Source organism: Pezoporus wallicus, unplaced genomic scaffold, assembly GCF_028554395.1.
Source record: "Pezoporus wallicus isolate ANWC-B61680 ecotype Strahan unplaced genomic scaffold, APGP_CSIRO_Pwel_v1 contig_9449, whole genome shotgun sequence".
Lineage (NCBI taxonomy): Eukaryota > Metazoa > Chordata > Aves > Psittaciformes > Psittacidae > Pezoporus > Pezoporus wallicus.
The window spans coordinates 525475-543543 of NW_026641531.1; the positions used below are offsets into that span (position 1 = coordinate 525475).

The 18069-nt window shown below is 38.8% G+C and overlaps 1 protein-coding gene across 4 annotated transcripts in view; it reads left to right on the forward strand.

Moving 5' to 3' along the window:
• NRG4 (neuregulin 4) overlaps positions 1 to 17459 on the forward strand; it is a 48454-nt gene extending 30995 nt beyond the window's left edge. For all 4 annotated transcript variants that reach the window (XM_057424170.1, XM_057424173.1, XM_057424171.1 and 1 more), the window contains 4 exons: positions 3767 to 3860; positions 11811 to 11960; positions 17044 to 17123; positions 17219 to 17459. In XM_057424170.1, coding sequence (XP_057280153.1) covers positions 3767 to 3860; positions 11811 to 11960; positions 17044 to 17123; positions 17219 to 17235 — 341 coding nt within the window. In that variant the 3' untranslated portion in view covers positions 17236 to 17459. The remainder of the gene's footprint in view (positions 1 to 3766; positions 3861 to 11810; positions 11961 to 17043; positions 17124 to 17218) is intronic.
• Positions 17460 to 18069: the final 610 nt, after the last annotated feature.

Sequence of the window (18069 nt, forward strand, 5' to 3'; positions counted from 1 at the left end):
TGGACTAGGCAAGACAGCTGGGTCAACACGTGCATTACCAAGGCTGGCTTGGTTCTTTGGGGGTTAAGGTGGTGTCGAGCCTTTATTTGTCTTTCTTTTTAATAGATAGGACAGTCGGGTTACAAAAGTTTAAACGCAAACAGACAAGATAGTTTAGGGACAGGCTCTAGAGCAGTGTTCAAAAGAATAATGGAGACTCAGTGTATTTAAAGGCTGCTGTTACCTCTGCCTCTCAGTTTTAAGTATTCACAGTCTAGTGTTAGAAAGAACAATCTTGTTTCATTCTTCTTCACTTCTCCTCCCACCAAACCCCTACCTTTTTGCAAAGTAACTTTGGTGCCCTGCTTCTCATTATTTTCTCTCTCACATAGGAGGACATATAAAAATACATACATACACACTACGTAGAATATATAGAGTTGATAACGTTTCTACAGTTGTATTAATTGAAAAGCTATATCTTTTTTAGTTTTTTGTGTAATTGCCCATCATCACTTGACTTACTAAAACGTTTCTATCTTGATTAGGTAGCCTGAATGTAGTACACAGTTCACCTTCAAAGCATACAATTTGCATTTTTAGATTAATATAATGTATTGTCTTACCTAATAAAGAATCTTAACACATTCACTGACATCCATGTCACTGGGTTTTGGCTTGTACTGAACCCTTCTGATTCTCCAGTGTACTCTTCTGCATCACTGACTGTAAATTCAAAGGGAAAACTGTTGCTTTCATGCTTTCTTGTCTATAAATAGAGCTGTAGCTTTCAAATCTGATCCAGACTACCACATTTCAGTCAAATGGGTATGGATACAATAATTTATATTTTTTATTGTATCAAAACCCACTACTACCAGTAATTAATATTTTCTTATATTGTTGGAGTGTCCCCAGTTTTCTTTTATTCTCTTTCATATTTCTCTCATCTACTTTATACTGGTATTTTCAATAAGTAGTAACAAAGTATTAATACAAAAAATAGAACTAATGAAAAGCACAACTGGATGGAAAATGGGGCACCTGATCTACACAGACAGTTCTTCAAATATCTCATTACTGGTAAAATTAGGGTTACAATTTTTCCCTTAGCACTGGAAAGAAGTCTAGCTCTAGAAAGAAATAGCCTGTAGAGAAATTGTCTGCAATTACAATCAGAAGGGTTTTGAAGGCTTCCTAGGCACTTTTTGTTCTCTCTCTCCACTCCTCTCACTTTTCTCTAATAGGCCTAAGGCAGAGTGCCTGAGGTATTCTGCCAGAACAGAAACGTCTGGTTGGGCTGCAGGGCTGGTCCTTAATACACAGCTCACAGCAGAACAGTGAGAGAATCATTCTCCCAAATGTTCTGGGACCTGAATGACTTGAGGCATTTAGTTTTCTTCAGTACTACACCACTATGCCAGAATGAGACAGGCCTATTTCTGCATAAAGATGAAGAAATAGAACTAAGGCAGGATTTTAAGGAGGTTAACAAGTTCTCATTAATTCTCATGAGAATTTCTCTGAAGGCTTTCCACGAGCTGTCTAAAAGGATCTTTCTGTGTTGCATACCTTCCATCAACTCACTTTTCCACCTGGTAGAACTTCAACAACACTTAACTCCCTCAGATGCTTAAAAGAGTTTAGAGGAGGTCAAAGTTCCTTCATTTAAGAAAGGATGTAGCCTTCAGTTGCATTACACTGTCACAGAAGTTCCACTGTTAGGTTTTAATAGACTAAAATAAAACACAGTTCTTGTTTAAAATCCTTCTTGCTTTTTTCTGTTACCTTTTTATTCCTATTGTAGTTATACTGTTATGCATGCAAAAATAAGATAAAAAATCTTTTGATAGTGACCTTGCAGTAAATTAATTGCCAGTAGACAAGCACAGAAAGCATCAGAGTTAAGATTAATTTCCATTTACCTTCTAACAGGATAGAGCAGAACAGACATTTCTGTTGTGCCACATCCTGAGCCAATGTAACAAGGTCAAACATGAACAGGAATTCAAGCATGATTCATAGAATCCGTGTTGGAAGGGACCTTAAAGCTCATCCAGTTTCAACCCCCTGCCATGGACAGGGACACCTTCTGCTAGATAAAGTTGCTCAAAGCCCCATCCAGCCTGGTCTTTTCAGCCTTACCTCCCCTCTCCTTCAACTCATTAATTTATCTACACACATGCAAAAAGGTCCAGCTACCATTTGGGTGCTAGCACTTTGATGACGTGACCATGAAACTGAATTCCTTTTGAGCTCTGTTGTGTAACTGCCTTCATCTTAAAATAATGTAAGGGTTAAGGATAAAACGATGTAATGTAACTCACCCTTCTATGTCAGATATGCCCTCATACAAATGGAAGGATGTATGAAAAGCCAGGAGAATGGAATTACTAGAGATGGTCTAGAGGACAGCAGGATGCGTGATGGTCTTGTTGCACAGGGTTAGAAGTAGCTCAGCTTTTCTGCCACTCTTAGGAAAGCCAGTTTCTACAAAGCTGTAGAAGCTCCCTCAGGGGTAGAATGCTTTATGGCCACACTCCTCACTTTTTTTCTTCAGGAATACAGGGGAATGAACCCTAACTCTTTTTTCCAAAAGGAAAAATAAGAAAATTAAAATCTTTTTTCCTCTTAAACAACCCTATATCTTGTATAGAACGTGCCCTCTATACATAAATCGTGAGACAGCAGAATTCTTATTTTCAGAACTTCTGGGAGAAAGAATAGCAAAACCAACACCTGAAGTGTGAGGTAGCACATGATTCTCATACTTGTGGTGTCAGAAGACTGCTCTGGTTTTGTTTTGATTGAGGTATTGTGGTTTCCTAAGATTGAAGAAATATGTAAAAATATATATGCATATATAAAAAGTGAGTTACTGATGCATCAAAAATATCATAAATAAATCCAAATTTACAGTCAGGTATTACTTTTAAGCACAAAATGGGCAACTCCTGCTACAAGTGCCAACAGTAGTATCCTGTATTTGGGGTGTTATTAGAATGCCCAATTGTGTTTAACACACCAACAATTCATACAATAAGTTTACTGAGGTAGGAAAAAGCCTTTGTGAGATCTGTGGAAATGACACTGTAACAGGCAGTTTTCTACGTAAGTGACACTTCATAGGCTAGCTCCTCCACTGATGGTGAAAAACTGGGGTGGGAAAACCTGCTGGTGCCCTACTGTGCTATGATTCAGCTCTTAACACAGCCTGAAGCAGGCTCAGAGTGCCCTAGTCCACACCTGAGACACTTCTGGGCTTATGTGTACTGACTGATTCTCTCCCAGAAGCTAGTTAAGCTAAAGATAGTTTGTGCCACTGGAACGGAACAAACCTGACTTCCTATGGGTCATGATGTGAATCACTGTAATCAATACAGTTTGTGGTCATGAAAGCCAAAAGTAATGGAGAACCCAAAATTCCCTCTCATTGCAAGAGAAATTTTGCAGGTATTAATAAAATTTAGGTGCTTCATGTCTGATATAGTGATAAATTTATGGGGTTTTTTTGCATGTCATTACACGAAACAATTCTGCAAGATAGGGAGTGTTAAATGTAGCTGTCCTGGAAGGCAAGACTGATACATTATTTGCTCATAGGGTGGTTTTGTTCGTGTGGGAGGGGTTGTTTGGTTTTTCTGGGGAGGTGGTGTTTTTGTGGGGGTTTCTTGTATCTTTTTAAGGAAGCCACCCTCCCTCCCTAAAAGGCCGATTAACATCTCCTTTCACTGATAAAAATACAGTCTCCAATTTTCTCTGTGTCTGTTTTGGTTTTATTTTTAAGATCATGAAGAACTCTGTGGCACCAGTTATGGAGCTTTTTGTCTAAACGGAGGGATTTGTTATATGATTCCTACTGTACCCAGTCCATTCTGCAGGTCAGTGAAACTAATGTGTGTGTTTAAGTATTGGCCAGCAGCTGTCTAAAGACTGTTTCTCCAGTTTGCTTCTCTAAGGAATTATGCTTAAAATGTTATATAAAAGAAAATACCTATTAGTTATGGCTGTTCCATATCCAATACTTCATGCTCAGATTACTTATTTAGTTTGCAGAGACATGACAATATGAGAACAATAAATGTGTATACTCGGTGTATATTTGTTTGACAGGTGCAACAATACTCAGTTACGTATGCATTCATATGCTCTCTATATTTAGAGCCGTATTTCCTCCTCTCATTATAATGCAGAAAGGAACAAAATACCCTTTGCCTCTCGGAGGATAGATTGTAGGAAAGGCATTCAGAGAGGCAAAGCATGTTCCTTGGTTTTCTTTCAGATGAATTACATTGCAGAAATTCTTGTAACATAAAATGGCTTGACCTGAACAAAATGAAGAGGCACACAAAGGAATATTATCTTTCAAGGGGGGTAAAAAAGAATGTTATTCAGGACTTCCCGTGTTCTCCGAATCTCACTGAAATACTCAGAGGGCAGCTTTACAGTGACAGCCAAAGACCACTGGATAAAGAAACATCAAGGCAGCAAATACAGACATTTCTTATACCATTCATTTATGGGACCATTCTTTTTGAACCCATGTAGCACACTGGAAAAGAAGTACTTCCTATCTTGCACATGGATACATTTCCTGCACATATACAACCCTATCCTTTTACTTTCTCATTTACCAACACATAAGAAGATGCTAAATCAAACTGTAATTTTTCATGGTTCTGCATTTCCTAATTCTGAGTTACCATTCCTCAGGACAAATTATGGTCAATTTAATGGGTTTACTTAACATAATAACAGGCATTCAGACATGTATTACATACACTAAGGATATTACCTTTTCTTCTTCTGTGGTAACTGCTGCTCCCTCGTCAATCTTGAGCTACAACTAACGATAATTGGATCAAACAGTTGAAGGAGGAAACAAAAATCTTTTCTAAGATGCCTAATCTTAAAGTATTTCTTTCTTTTGTTTGGGACAGTTCAATGTAAACGTTTAAACTCAAGCCTGTAAACTCATCTGGTAAATGAGAGAGAAGAGGCAATTTTGTGGTAAATGCTCAGTGAAAGATACACACAGCGCACTACTGGCATTAGGCATGTTGTCCAATGCCACACAGTGAATCAGATCCAGAAGTGAGGGTAAAGCTCAGAAGTGCTGTATGATGATGATGATTTATTCTAACTGCTAAACCTTGCAAGCTTATGCAATGTAAAATGAATACCACACCCACAAAAAGTAAAACGTTGACATTTCCATGTTCTTTGTCCTAGAAGGAATCCCATATTACAACATTAACATACTTAGGTGAAAACACAATGGTTAGACTGAACAGCATCAGTTACACAATTTCAAAGCACCCTCTCAACCGTTGCTAGACAGTGTTATGAGGAAGGTGTGTTTGATGCAGTGACTGTAAATATGAGGTAACAAATACTCAGAACAATACATTCTTCAGGAGCACAAGCTAGTCACTAGGGATAATTTCCACTTTAAAAGGGCTCCAAATGAAGAAATCTGTAATTCAGGTACCAGAGGATTTTATAATCTGCTGAAGCAGAAAAGCAACATCCTCAGAGCACTTCTGTTATACTCAGGCAATCTTACTGCATTTAAATTGCCAAGTATTTTTCTTCTGTATCTAGTGGTTGATTCTGAAGTTATATGGGTTTAAATAGCAGCGTTCTATTTAAGCATGTCCTCATTCTAAGCATGTTCCTTAATCAGTCAGAGAAGGCTAATTATAGATGAGAAAGGTTTTGTTTACACACAGATATCTTGGTAATCAGCAGTGATGTGAATAGAAACAACAGAAAAAATGCATCTCTATTCAGCAGAATTCAGAGAAATATTTGGTGCTTTGGAACTTCAAGGCTGGCATCATCCTGTGGTTGTGCAAAGTTTCCTTGATGCAGGCTTCTGCCAAATACCCCCTAAAGCTTCCAAGTGTCCTCAGATGCTCATCTCCCATCAATGGAAAAACTGGGTCACTTTTGGAATCAAAGGCTGAATGGTCATCAGTACAGCATTGATTAATGGGGGGAATGGAGCAAGAACAGACTAACAAACTGTAAGAACACCTTAAAACACATTTACCTTGACATGCTCCTTGTTTACACAAATGAGTTGTGCTGAACACAGTTAGCCCAGATTACTTGATGTGACATCATTGCAAGTAATTTCGCAATGTAACGATCAAAATTGCATCATTCCTCAGAAATATGCTTTTTGTAGCATGGTAGCAAATCAAGAGGCACTGCTTACTTTTGGAGTTTCAGTTGCTTTTACCATTCAGAAATGAATATATGCACAAGGTGGAGATTTAACAGAAATAGCTGACCCACCCTACCCTGTGCAACATCAGCAGATTTTAAGTAGAGCTGATGTGTGTTAGAACATGAAGCTGCTCAGCTGCCATCTTCCCTCATCCCTTCCCTAACACTGAGCTCGTGCTCTCAGCAGCAGAAGACACACCTGTCACCATGAACAAGATGCACTTCAAACCCAGCGATGCTCAAATGTACTAAACAAATGCACAGCAGAATGGAGAAGGATGGAAGAGCAGCTGCCTCAGGTGTATCATAATACATGAAGCTGAAAGCTGTTAGCCTCAGCACCCAATGCACAGCTGTCCCATTAATTAATGCAGTGCAGAATTAAGCAAAGATTTTGTTCTCTGAGGGGAAGCTTTGTTACTTCCATTTTGTCTTACAAATGGCTGATTTCTGTGAGCCCTCTTTATTTCAGACAAGTACAGATGATACAAGGCCACGCACAGTTCCTCTGCTTCCGAGGGCAGTACACACAGAACTTTACAGTGAATGCTCTCCTTTTGAGGACAGGATCATACTCCACAGAAGGCAGTGCATTCAGGCTCAGTACTGCAAGAGAAAGAGGCACTTTGGAAATATCCCTGGAATTCCAGTGTACAGTTAAGGGCTATCTCTGCTTTCCCCTTCCTTTGCTTCTACCCCAATCAAATCTCTTCTCTCTCTTTCCTATACTAATCCAATAAATCTTGTACAAATTCTTTCCATCACTTTCTGTATATCCTTGTCTGGCTCTTTCTCTGAGATGGGTCCTTCATTCTGTTTTCAAACATCCCCACGGATGACACACCTGCTGCGCTGTCAGCCTTCAGAATATACCCACTGCAAGCTGCCAGTGAAGGGCTTCCCACTCATCTGGGATTTTCTTCTTTCCCTGCCTCCCAAACTACACTTTCACATACCCCAGGCTCTTCTGAAAACAAAGTGTCCAATCAGTACTTTTCAGTTTTGCTTTTAGCTTGAAAGGTAGGAACGGAAGTCAGAACTCACACCAGAAGTATAGCCAAAAAAAGCCACTATTAAGATCTACCTTTAATGGGACATAAAATATAAAATGGAACATTATATGTTTGAAAAATATTAGTGATCAGAATTAATATCACTACCAGATACACTAAAGCTTGCCATATAAACTCATAGCTAAGGCAGTTCTAGGGGAAAGAAACCCATTCTTTAAACTTCTCTCGAGCATTTTTGTTTAACTCCTTAACAGCTTCAGAGTAACAGTTTTGAAACTCCTCTGAACAGAAAACTTTTTTAAAGGCTGCTTAGGGCTTCCAGTTAACTTTGCCACTGCTTATTCATTTTGGCTTTAAATTCTTTTTCATACTTGCTGTGAAAAAGATAGCAAGTACATACATGATGCCCTTATAAGTGTATGGAATAGGATGATTTTTAGGAGCCTGCTACAGATGGAAGATTATGGTGATTTTGAAGCTCTCAGCCATGTAATCTGAATTGCTTTGACAAGCAGATAATTTTTCAGCTGTCTTCTTCTGCTTAGAGCTTTATATTTACATGCAAATAATTTTTATACCAAAAAGCATCCAGGTTTTTCCTGACTAAAGGAAGACTAAACAAAAACTAAAATCAAGACTCTCGTAGTACAGTCTTAAGCAATGGGAGTCTGTGTGCACGTTTGACTCAAATCCTACTTCCGTGTTTAAAGTCTGTCAGGTACTCGCTTATGACACCCACCTTAGAGTCTGCAAGAGAAAGAAACCTTCTTACATAAATCAGACACTTGCACTGTCTCATGAACCACATCTGCAAATGAGACAGCAGTAATGCCTTGTGTTATTGGAGAGCTATTATACTTACATTTTAATTACTGATCAGATTGTAAAGGATCAATATAATTGCAGACCCACTGGTCACCTCCTGACACCTCATCCAATGCAGTCTATTTCTTTCTACCTTGCATTGATGCTGATAAGGGTAGTTTTGATTAACAACCTATGTTGAAAGATTCCGTGGATTTCTTTAGATGTATTATGTTAGTGTTTTGTCTCCAGCACAGCCCCTACCCTACTTTTGTATACAACAGTTAAGGCTGGCTCATCTCATCTGACAAGAGGTGGGTGTGTGCAGGCACCTGGGAAAGCAGAAATCTGGATGCTGTCTGCAAAAGGAAGTTTCTAGTCTCACAGCTTTACCTCAAACATTGGAGGCTGTTGTCTTTCGAATCTGATTGAACAGTAAATTGAAATTTCTTAGAGGAGGAAAGACCTTTATTCCATTTTAGAAATCAACTTTGGAATGCTGCATAGTTCCTTTTAAAGCCAACAGACAGCATGTGCTGAAACAGGAGGCTAAGAACATGCGGATGTTGTGCAATACCTGGCCTAGTGGCCAGATGACTCAGATTAGCACAACTCTGCCTTACTATAGCCTAGAAGCAGGCTTCTGGTTTTTGCACTCATTCATTCAAGTGCAGAAACACAGTTGCCTGCCACATGAACAACTACAAGTGTGTCATGGTTAACTTGAGCTCTACTTCCTGGCATCCATTCTAAACAAGTTAAACTGAGTTGCTATTGACTTTTAAGGCTGTGTATAGTAAGACTGACTGCCTCTATGAGACACTCTATAGATATCATCAGTCTGGATTATGTTCACAGCCCAGTTGCTTGTTAGAGACTGCTTTTCTGTCTTGCTTACAGTCATTGTGACTGTAACTCCACTGAAATTATCAGAGCTCTGCTAATGCAACAGGATAAATGAGTTCCACTGCTAACTATCGAACTCTGCTTAGTTTCTTTCCCACTGGTTTTAGGAAAGGACTTACAGTAGAAACCTTTCCCTTTTTCACTTGTCTTAATCCATCAGCTGCTTCTACATTGAACATAGTACTCCCCTGTTCATACATTAGCATCAATGACTTCATGACGAATATCCGAACACCTGGATTTTCAGAAATGCCCATACTGTAGCAGAGCCTGTTGCTAAGGTCATATTAGCTACAATTTTGTTTAAATGTTACCAAGAGACACCTCATTTCAATTTTCCCATTTCTATGCAAACCTCCATCATTTTCGGGTTACATGAAAATATTTTCTACACAGCATGGAATCACTTTCAGCAAACACATCAACAGGTCAGCCTAAAGAAAGTAGCTGGAAAGCTTTGTAATCCCTAATCCATTGAACACAGTCAGATACTATTGGACTGGCAAGTCATGGAAACCATGGTTCTAGAACACTTTTTCGTTACATCCCAGAAGAATTAATACGTTCAGCACTCAGGACATTTAAGTTTTAGTGTGGGTCTTTTCCTGTTTGCTATAACCTTGGACTCATACTGGCTATAGTTTGCCTCTTACCGTCTTAGGCCTTGTGGCTTCTTTCCCTCTCAAAGACTTGTGACTACCTTAAACATCTGGTTCTATTTTCTGTTTAGTAGAAAGTGGCTACAATCTCAGTGACCTTTTTGCTACACTGTCATCACATTCCCAGTTTTTCCTGTGGTTTTTACCAGGACATGAATATAGCTTCCATGCACTGCTCATGCCAACTCACATATCACAACAGTTCTCTAAGCCTGACCTTCTACCTAATCCTATATGCAACTCTCTCCAGCCAGGAGGACTGCCTTTTCTTCCTCTTGCTTCAGTTTTCTCTTAGGCTACTGACTTACCCTTTACAATCATTCTCTAGAACTTTTCCATAAGCCTTAATCTGATGCCAAAACCTATTTATTTTTTCTTCCTGTATCATTTTAGACTTACATCATTTTCCAGTTTTCATTGGTATTCAAGAATACTTCAATGAATTTTATATTCCATTTTCTGTCCCTGTTATCCTATTCAGCTCTCCAAAGCATTTCTCTCTTGCTTGCCAGAGAACAATGCCCCACTCAAACTACACTTCTATTCTTAAAGTATTCTACAGTATTTCAGAAATAGGCCACTGAAATGCCACTATACCTACAGTAAATATCTGGAACATTATCTCCAGCAATCAGAGCAGTCTGCCTACCCTTCCTTCTCCCAGCAGTCAAATATAGTAACTCTGAAAAGTCTCACATCATCCTTAGCAAATGGTGGCTGTTTGATCACTTGCACAGCTTTAATATATGATGATAATTACCTCTTTTTTAACTAGTGTCTAAATCTCCCATTTTATTTCCAAAAAGAAATGGTAGTAATTCTCCGTGCAATAGTTTAGACCAGTAGCACTGAGATAGTGGTCAGTGTACTGGAAGCAATGCTGGGAGTCACATCAAGCATGCATGTTGGTATACTCAAGGTGATGCCTTTCTCTTACTTAGATATGCTAGACATCTTTCTTCTTTTTGGCAGTTCCTCCCCACTCCACCTTCTTATCCCTCATCTGAAATTATATCTTGCAGCTGCTAATGCAATTGCTTATGTCACCGATTATTATGACTTCAGTGCCAGAAATAGCAAGAAAGAGCAAGATCTTTAGCAATACAAATAGAGAAGCAAATTTACATACACAAAGGATATATGGAGAATGCAGTTATTGAATGAAGTGCTTCCCGTTTTCTGTAATGCTATAAATTCCTTAAGAAAACATAGAAGAATAAGTGCAAAATGTAAGACAAATGAACACTGGCTGGCCCAGGGAAGTGGCTGAGTCACCATCCCTGAAGATACTTAAAAGACGTGAAGATGTGGCACTTAAGGATGTGGTTTAGTGGTGAACTTGGCAGTGCTGGGTTAATGGTTGGACTTGATCGTCTTGAAAGTCTTCTCCAACCTAAACAATTCTATGATTATTTTTACTTCAACCTATCTATTTTTGACTCTACCTGAATTACTAAGCCATGAATTTTATTTATTTTTAATAAAATATCATACCATTTTACCATGGCAAAATACTATATTCATTTTAATCCTCCTTCAGAAAAAGTTTTCAGAGGCATTGTAGAGGCATTGTAGAGAAGACTTCAGAGGCATTCAGAGGCATTGTAGAGAAGACTTTCAGCTACATCTCTCCAAGAGAGGGTCATTCACTAAGCATGTAACATGTTCTGGCATGAAATATTACACTGCATAAACTACTTCAGCAATTTAATGTGTACTGTGTTCCGATGAATTCCTATTTCTTTGATCTATTTAGCTGACAGTACTAGCTCTCCCCAAAAGAAAGCTAGGAAATTACATGAAAGAGGGAAAAGAAAGCATGACCACTGCATGAGAACCAGTGGGATGGTGCAGTTAATACTGAAGAGGTGGATTTGATTAATTAAACTTGCCAGTGGAGGAGGCAGATGTAACTGCCAGGTACACCATTGTGAAGCATATTGCTGATCCAGTTAACATATTAAGAAAGATATGGTTTAAGATATAAACACAGTATAGATCAGAATGTAAACTTGATGCCCAACATTCCCATTTCCTTTGTTCCAGAAATGAGAGGTGAGTGGAAATTTCATAAGAAAACTTGCTGCAAAGCAAATACAGACCTTCAATTACGCTGTAACAAGTTCCAACCCCACTTAAGACCAAAAGAAGCCTTTGTGCTTTTCATATTAGATGACAAGTTGCCATCTAATCCCAATAAAACTTGGTTTCCCAGGTGTATTGAGAATTACACAGGAGCCCGCTGTGAGGAAGTTTTGCTGCCCAGCATCAAGTCTCAAGCTAAAGGTGACCTGTTTGCAGCTTTCTTGGCTTCACTGCTTCTTCTAGGAGTTCTTGTAATTGGAGCATTCTACTTCCTTTGCAGGTAAAAGTGCTTCAGAGTGCTGAAGCTATTTAATCAAGTAGAAATTTCTTCTGGTAATCATGTACTAATTATTTGAATGTAAAAGTATGTAATGAATTATCCATAAGGTTTGTATGGTTATTCAGCATAATTAATGTGGATTATTCAACCTGTTGCTTGTGATATTTTACTTACTGGCTTGCAGTATTCTCAATGTCTTTTCTAAGCTAGTACTTTCAGTTGCTTCGTAAAAAAGACACGCAGCACACCCATTTCTGAGAGATTTTCACAGTCTACCTAGAGCTAGTGCTAACAGTGCAAAACGTTAGACAACCCTTACATTGTTCAAAGATTGAGAAGTAGAAGCAAATTACTGCAGTGCTTTGAGATCAGAAACTGTTCCACTGCATCGAATTGCCAGCCAAACGAACTGGGGCCATTAGCTCCCAATTCCTTTACAACTTCTGGTTTAGAAAGGAAAACTAAGGCAAAATCAAATTCAAGAATAAACCCAGGTAAATGTTCATTAACTAACTAACATCTAGAACAAATCAGAATACTAACTCATTTGTCCAGGATGATGCATGTTTGAGTAGCAATAAAACATCAGTGCTAGAGAGCAAGTGATGCAGCTTTGATTTTAGTAGAATTTCAGGAATATTAGGACTTCCAGTGAAAACACACAAGTGGTTTCTGGGATTAAGTCAACATTTGATGCTGTACAAATATGAGTACACTTATACCAAACCCAAACAATCTTACTGTTTTCGCTTACTCTCAGCATTCATGTGTGTAAATCAGCCTCCTACATCCCCTCTTGTTTTTTGAGTACAGCACTTTTTGTAAGAGCTCATTTCGTCATATACTGTTAATACGCCTTTATGAGGCAACTTACTAGGCCCTGTAGTTCTTAACTATCACAGACTTGCAGCCACCTCCTCTTTCTCCTGTGCTGCATTTCTCCTTGGTTATGATACCCTGAGGTTCTTGCAATTCTGTTCTTTGCTCTCCCATAATCACATTGCTAAATCAACCTCTTTGATCAGTGCCTTTCAGTGAGCGACCTTTGGAATAGCTGGTCTAGTTTTACCTCAGCTGCTGTCATGGAAACCCACTGAATGCCAGCTTTTCCCATAGCTGAATATATTTAGAAGCAAGAGTATTTGATAAAACAGAGTTTGTATTAAAACCCCTCATTGCAGAGGATACCCCACTTAGTCATTTTAGTTAAATTAATCCTGTCTTAGCTGTGCAACACCATGCCAGCAATTCGCTAAACAACACTTGCAGATTACTATAAAGTTATTAGAATGGAATACAGCTTTAACTAAAGAAAAAGAATACTCAAGTCTCACAGAGGTACAGAGAGTATTTCTTTAGAAATAAAGCTTGTCTCTGAGAAGAGGAAAATAGCCTTCAGCGAGCAGAGACTTCAGAGAGTAATCTGTTAAAAGATTCCTTTCCTCTTGCATACAGTAAACTTAGGGGAAGGCTGGAGACACATTTACTGAGTTTTACAGGCAAAGAGCCTTGCATTACAAAGTACAGAAGCTGAGAATAGCAGCAATGACAGACCTGTGCAAGTCTTTTATGAGACAGTTGGAAGATGAACCCCAAGTACTCTACTTCTTCATAGGAAATCAATTTACTCGAGCTTTACCTAACTGGCAGAACAAGAAGCAGTGCCTCTTTATTAGAAACACAAAGGCAGCAACTCAGTCTTGACAGAGTTGCCCTTGAACCTCTCTTACGTACCAGACTAGCTGCGGAAATCTCATAAAACCATGTTCAGCTTCTTTATACTAAAGAAAAGAAATGTGACCAGCAGGTTGAAGCAGTCCTACAAAGGATGCTGGAGAGGGATTCTTCATCAGGGACTGTAGCAACAGGGTAATAGATTTAAACTTAAACAGGGAAAGTTCAAATTAGATATCAGGAAGAAGTTCTTTACCATGAGGGTGGTAAGGCACTGGCACAGACTGCCCAAAGAAGTGATAAATGCTCCATCCCTGGCATTGCTCAAGACCAGGTTGGACAGAGCCTTGAGCAACCTGGTCTAGTGTGAGACATCCCAGACAATGGCAGGGGGTTGGAACTGGATGATCTTAAGGTCCTTTCCAACCCAAACCGTTCTGTTATTCTATAAAAGAACATTAGTGGCTAAAAGTTTTGTCTTACCTTTACACTTCAGAGGTTGATGTAGCACAATCATCTTCTGCTAGAGAACTCACCTGTAAGAGAAACACTTAACATGTAAAAGTCCTTATCTCTTGGCCAAAGTGACCAACATACAAGTCTCAAGTGAATGCTTGAGCCTATTCAGCTCTATAAACAAGGATTGTTGTTAGCAGCTGTCACTAATATATTTTTTTCCTCCAAAATTTGATCTAGCACAATCATAAGATTCTGGAAGAGGGTGGAATTGAGGCTTGTAAGGGTTAACTGTGAGTTTGTGTCATCCTTGACTTGTCCTCTTCAAAGAATATAGTAAATTTAAAATGTTAAGAGAAATATCGTGCCAGCAGGTTTCCACTATTACACTTGATTAACAAGTATGCTCGATCCAGAATCGGAAAGCAGAGGTTTCTCCCCCACCATTGCATGTTAATAAGCATTTCTGTGGCTTTTTCAGCAGAGGATTCTAGTGCAGTTTTAGTGTACACAGTAATACAAGCTGGAGGGGTGCAAAAAGGAAGATATTAATTGGAGTTTAAGGTACAGAAATGGAATCTCTAAAATTACACATAAAATCTTTTAGAATTTAGGAGATTAGTGCTCTGTTTTCTTGTCCCTGTCATCACTTGTATCCCCCTGTATTTCCCTTCTAAGCTTTCTTCCTCTCAGTCTGCTTGGGGCACATTTCAGGACCAGGCATGTGCAAGTGCATTTAATGCTCCCTACAAACAAACCCATTCAGCATACGAGGGTGGAGGGAAAAGATTTCATTGCTCCACTTATATAACCAGATCATAACAGTGAAAGTAACCCATAAAAGAAAAGGGCTGCACAGAAAAAGCTCTGGGTGAACAGTGGGAAATTTCTCCTTTTATATTTAGCTGAGTCATCACGTATTTTATCAGGCAAGGATTTCCTTTTTCCAATCCATCAGCAATCTGCTGTTAAGCTGATTTCATGCTGTATTTGATTATTTACTAGGATTCATCAAGATTGTATGGTTTGGGAAAGCAAACCTACAAGGAGAAGAGAGAATCAAGGATAATGAAGAACCAGAATTTAAAAGGGCTAGAGAGTGAGAATGATGGAAAGCAGAACAAAATAAAAACAGGGGAAAGGAACCAAAGCTCTGAGAGAAAGGAACAGCAGAGAATGGAGGGAAGGGAGAGGCAGAAGTGGTCATGGACTGGTGATGAAAAAAAGCAGCTTAAAACTGGAAAAGATAAACAGTAGTCTCGGGTTAAACCTCCCACTGGAACCCACTGAGGGAAAGGCTGCTGTTGAGCTATCTTAGTCTCAGGCTGAGAGAACAGAATTATTTATGTAGTGAATTGAGTAGCTTTAATTGACTTTCTGAAAACATGATGAGGAATGTTGCTGCAAAGAAAAGACCCTGGTTTTGTATCTCCTCAAAGGTAAGTCTTGTAAAACAAATGTGTATCATTCAGCAGGAATTCATAAGAACAGTACTGTCACCCAAAATCAAGGTGAAAACCAGTTCAGCACATTAGCTTCCTATGTTACTTCATCATGTTTTCTCCAGGAATGTGTTATTTCATAGGCAATAAACATCTCTTCTCTGTCAAAGGGAGAATCCCAGTCTTCAAAGATCATGTTCAGTTCTGTTTGCCACCCTCCGCACAAGCTCAGCACATAAAACTATTGCTATTTCTAACTATTGGCATTCGCTAGAAGACAGCATCATGCCAACAATTTCATTTTAATGAAGACAGTCAAATATTTACATTGTGAATGTAAAACTTATCCACACATACATATTTTAAATCAGAACTGATTTTGTGAGAGTGATTTGCTGCTCAACACTAAAAAATGCCTTGGATTAGAGTAGGCTTTTGTGTGTGTTTAGGCCCAGGAGCTGCATAACATGCTAGCAGAGCAGAGTGTATGGAGGCAGAGGAAATCCAGCTCTAGCCACTCTCTGTCTTGAAACAAACACGCACCCCATCAGACAGTGGCTCTGATAAAGCCTGTCAGTTTAACCTGGGGAAAACAGGAAAGTGTGCAAAAATCCTTGCTATTACATTGTTACTGTGGTAAGAAATGGCAGATTTTGCTACAAGCATTTCACCTATCAGTGCAGGTCCATCTGGCCTGCCTTCTCCAGAAACATACTGTACAAGAGTTCCTGGGAGAACGATAAGAAAGATAGCTGAGTAGCATAGATTTCACATAAGCTAGCTTTTGTTTAAAAACATTATAAAGACCTGAATGCCACAGCCTAGAGGAATAGAGAAAACCCTAGGGAAAACTAAAATAAATCTGCAGTTCATTTCTGTACCTTACTGTAAGTCCATGTTGAAATGCTACATTACCTGTAAGGTAAGCGTAATATTAATGAACAGGAACTCAGCCAGGCAGAACAACAGGGTCTAGGATTAAAGCCATTTAAGCTGTCCAAGACAACAGACTTTGTGGAGGAGGTATATCACCACAGGACACAAACTGGACAGAAAGGAGGATAGCTCGTGACTCTTCTCAAGAGAGCAGATGTCTAATTACTATTAAAAGAAAAGGAAAGAGACAGCAAGAGATCAGCTCTATTTAAAAGATCTGTTTCTCCTCAGGGAAGTGTGGAAAATAACACCTTAGTCATGTTTCACTTCCAAATGCTAAGAGAGTTCATGATAAATACTTCAGTGATATCTACTAATTGCTTAAATAAAGACCTGAGAAACCAAACAAGAACTTGAACTTCAGGAGAGAAGACATGTAGTGCTGAGTGCTGTTCCTGCCTCTAATCTCTCTTTTTCTGCCTCAAATATGTGCTTCTAAAAAATGTTGAGTATTAACTGAAAGTAATTGCAGAAGATCCATGCCCCTTTTTCCAATGGAAGCATCATTCAATTCATTTGTCTCTTCTTAGATAACTTTCCTCCCTGACACCTGTTTTCTTGTTTCATATGGTCAGGAAAACTTCCATTCCAAGGACAAGTTCCTCACAGTATGGTGCCAACCTGGTTGAAACGACAAGCAGTAATGGCTGCATCAGTGAGTACATTTAAAGTTAAACGACTGGACTCCATAACGAAGGCAGGGGAGGATGTTTTCTTTCATTAAAATCATGTGTTTTGTTTATTTTTCAGAAATAATAACAGAGTAAAGCTTTAGAGTGGAAGAATGCTGGGAAAGCAACATGCAGAGCAACCCTAAGAACACAATAGTTGTAGAGGATGATGTCACAAGGAAGATGAGAGAAGAAAGTAGACTGAAATAGGAAGCTTACTCACATGTTGGAGAAGACAAACTAAGATATAAAAAGTTGCACTTCCTGAGTTTCTGTGTTTTTTTGAAGGTGTATAAAATTATACAGAAATCACTAATTTATTTTTGCATTTTGTGAGATTTTTCATGGCAAGTTACTGTTCTCAACACCACAGAGGTAGAAGCATGAGATAATCTTAGGCTTTACTGCATGGAAAGAATGAAATAATTTTTTTTCACTGCACAGATAATATGAGATAATGAGAGCAGTTTTAGCATGATGTATTACTCTGATTTTTTATAAGATTGTCCTTTTTCACAGTATTTCCCCAGAAGAGCTGAGGACTGTCTTTATTCAGTAGTTTATACTTGTGAAACATGTCCAGAATTTGGCTTGTTTCAGATGCACTTACCAGATGTAGGGCAGGGGGAAAAGTACCTTTCTCCTGGTGACTACTTCTGACTTTCTCTTTAATTTAAATAGTAAGAAAACAGGAGGCTGAGGTATCACTTCCAGTGTATTGGCCAGCTTGCTGGCACAAGATCTGAATTCAAATTAAGAAAATATTAAGAAAAGAGACTGGCAATGGTTAAAAGAAGTTTCCGAGGCAGAGTATTTACCCTTTGTCTGGTGTATGTCCCTAATATTAAGCAAGGCACCTTCCTTGATGGTTTTAATTTTGTCTTACTTTCTTCTGAAATTCTCCCTACTGAGGGAGATTTAAACCTTACC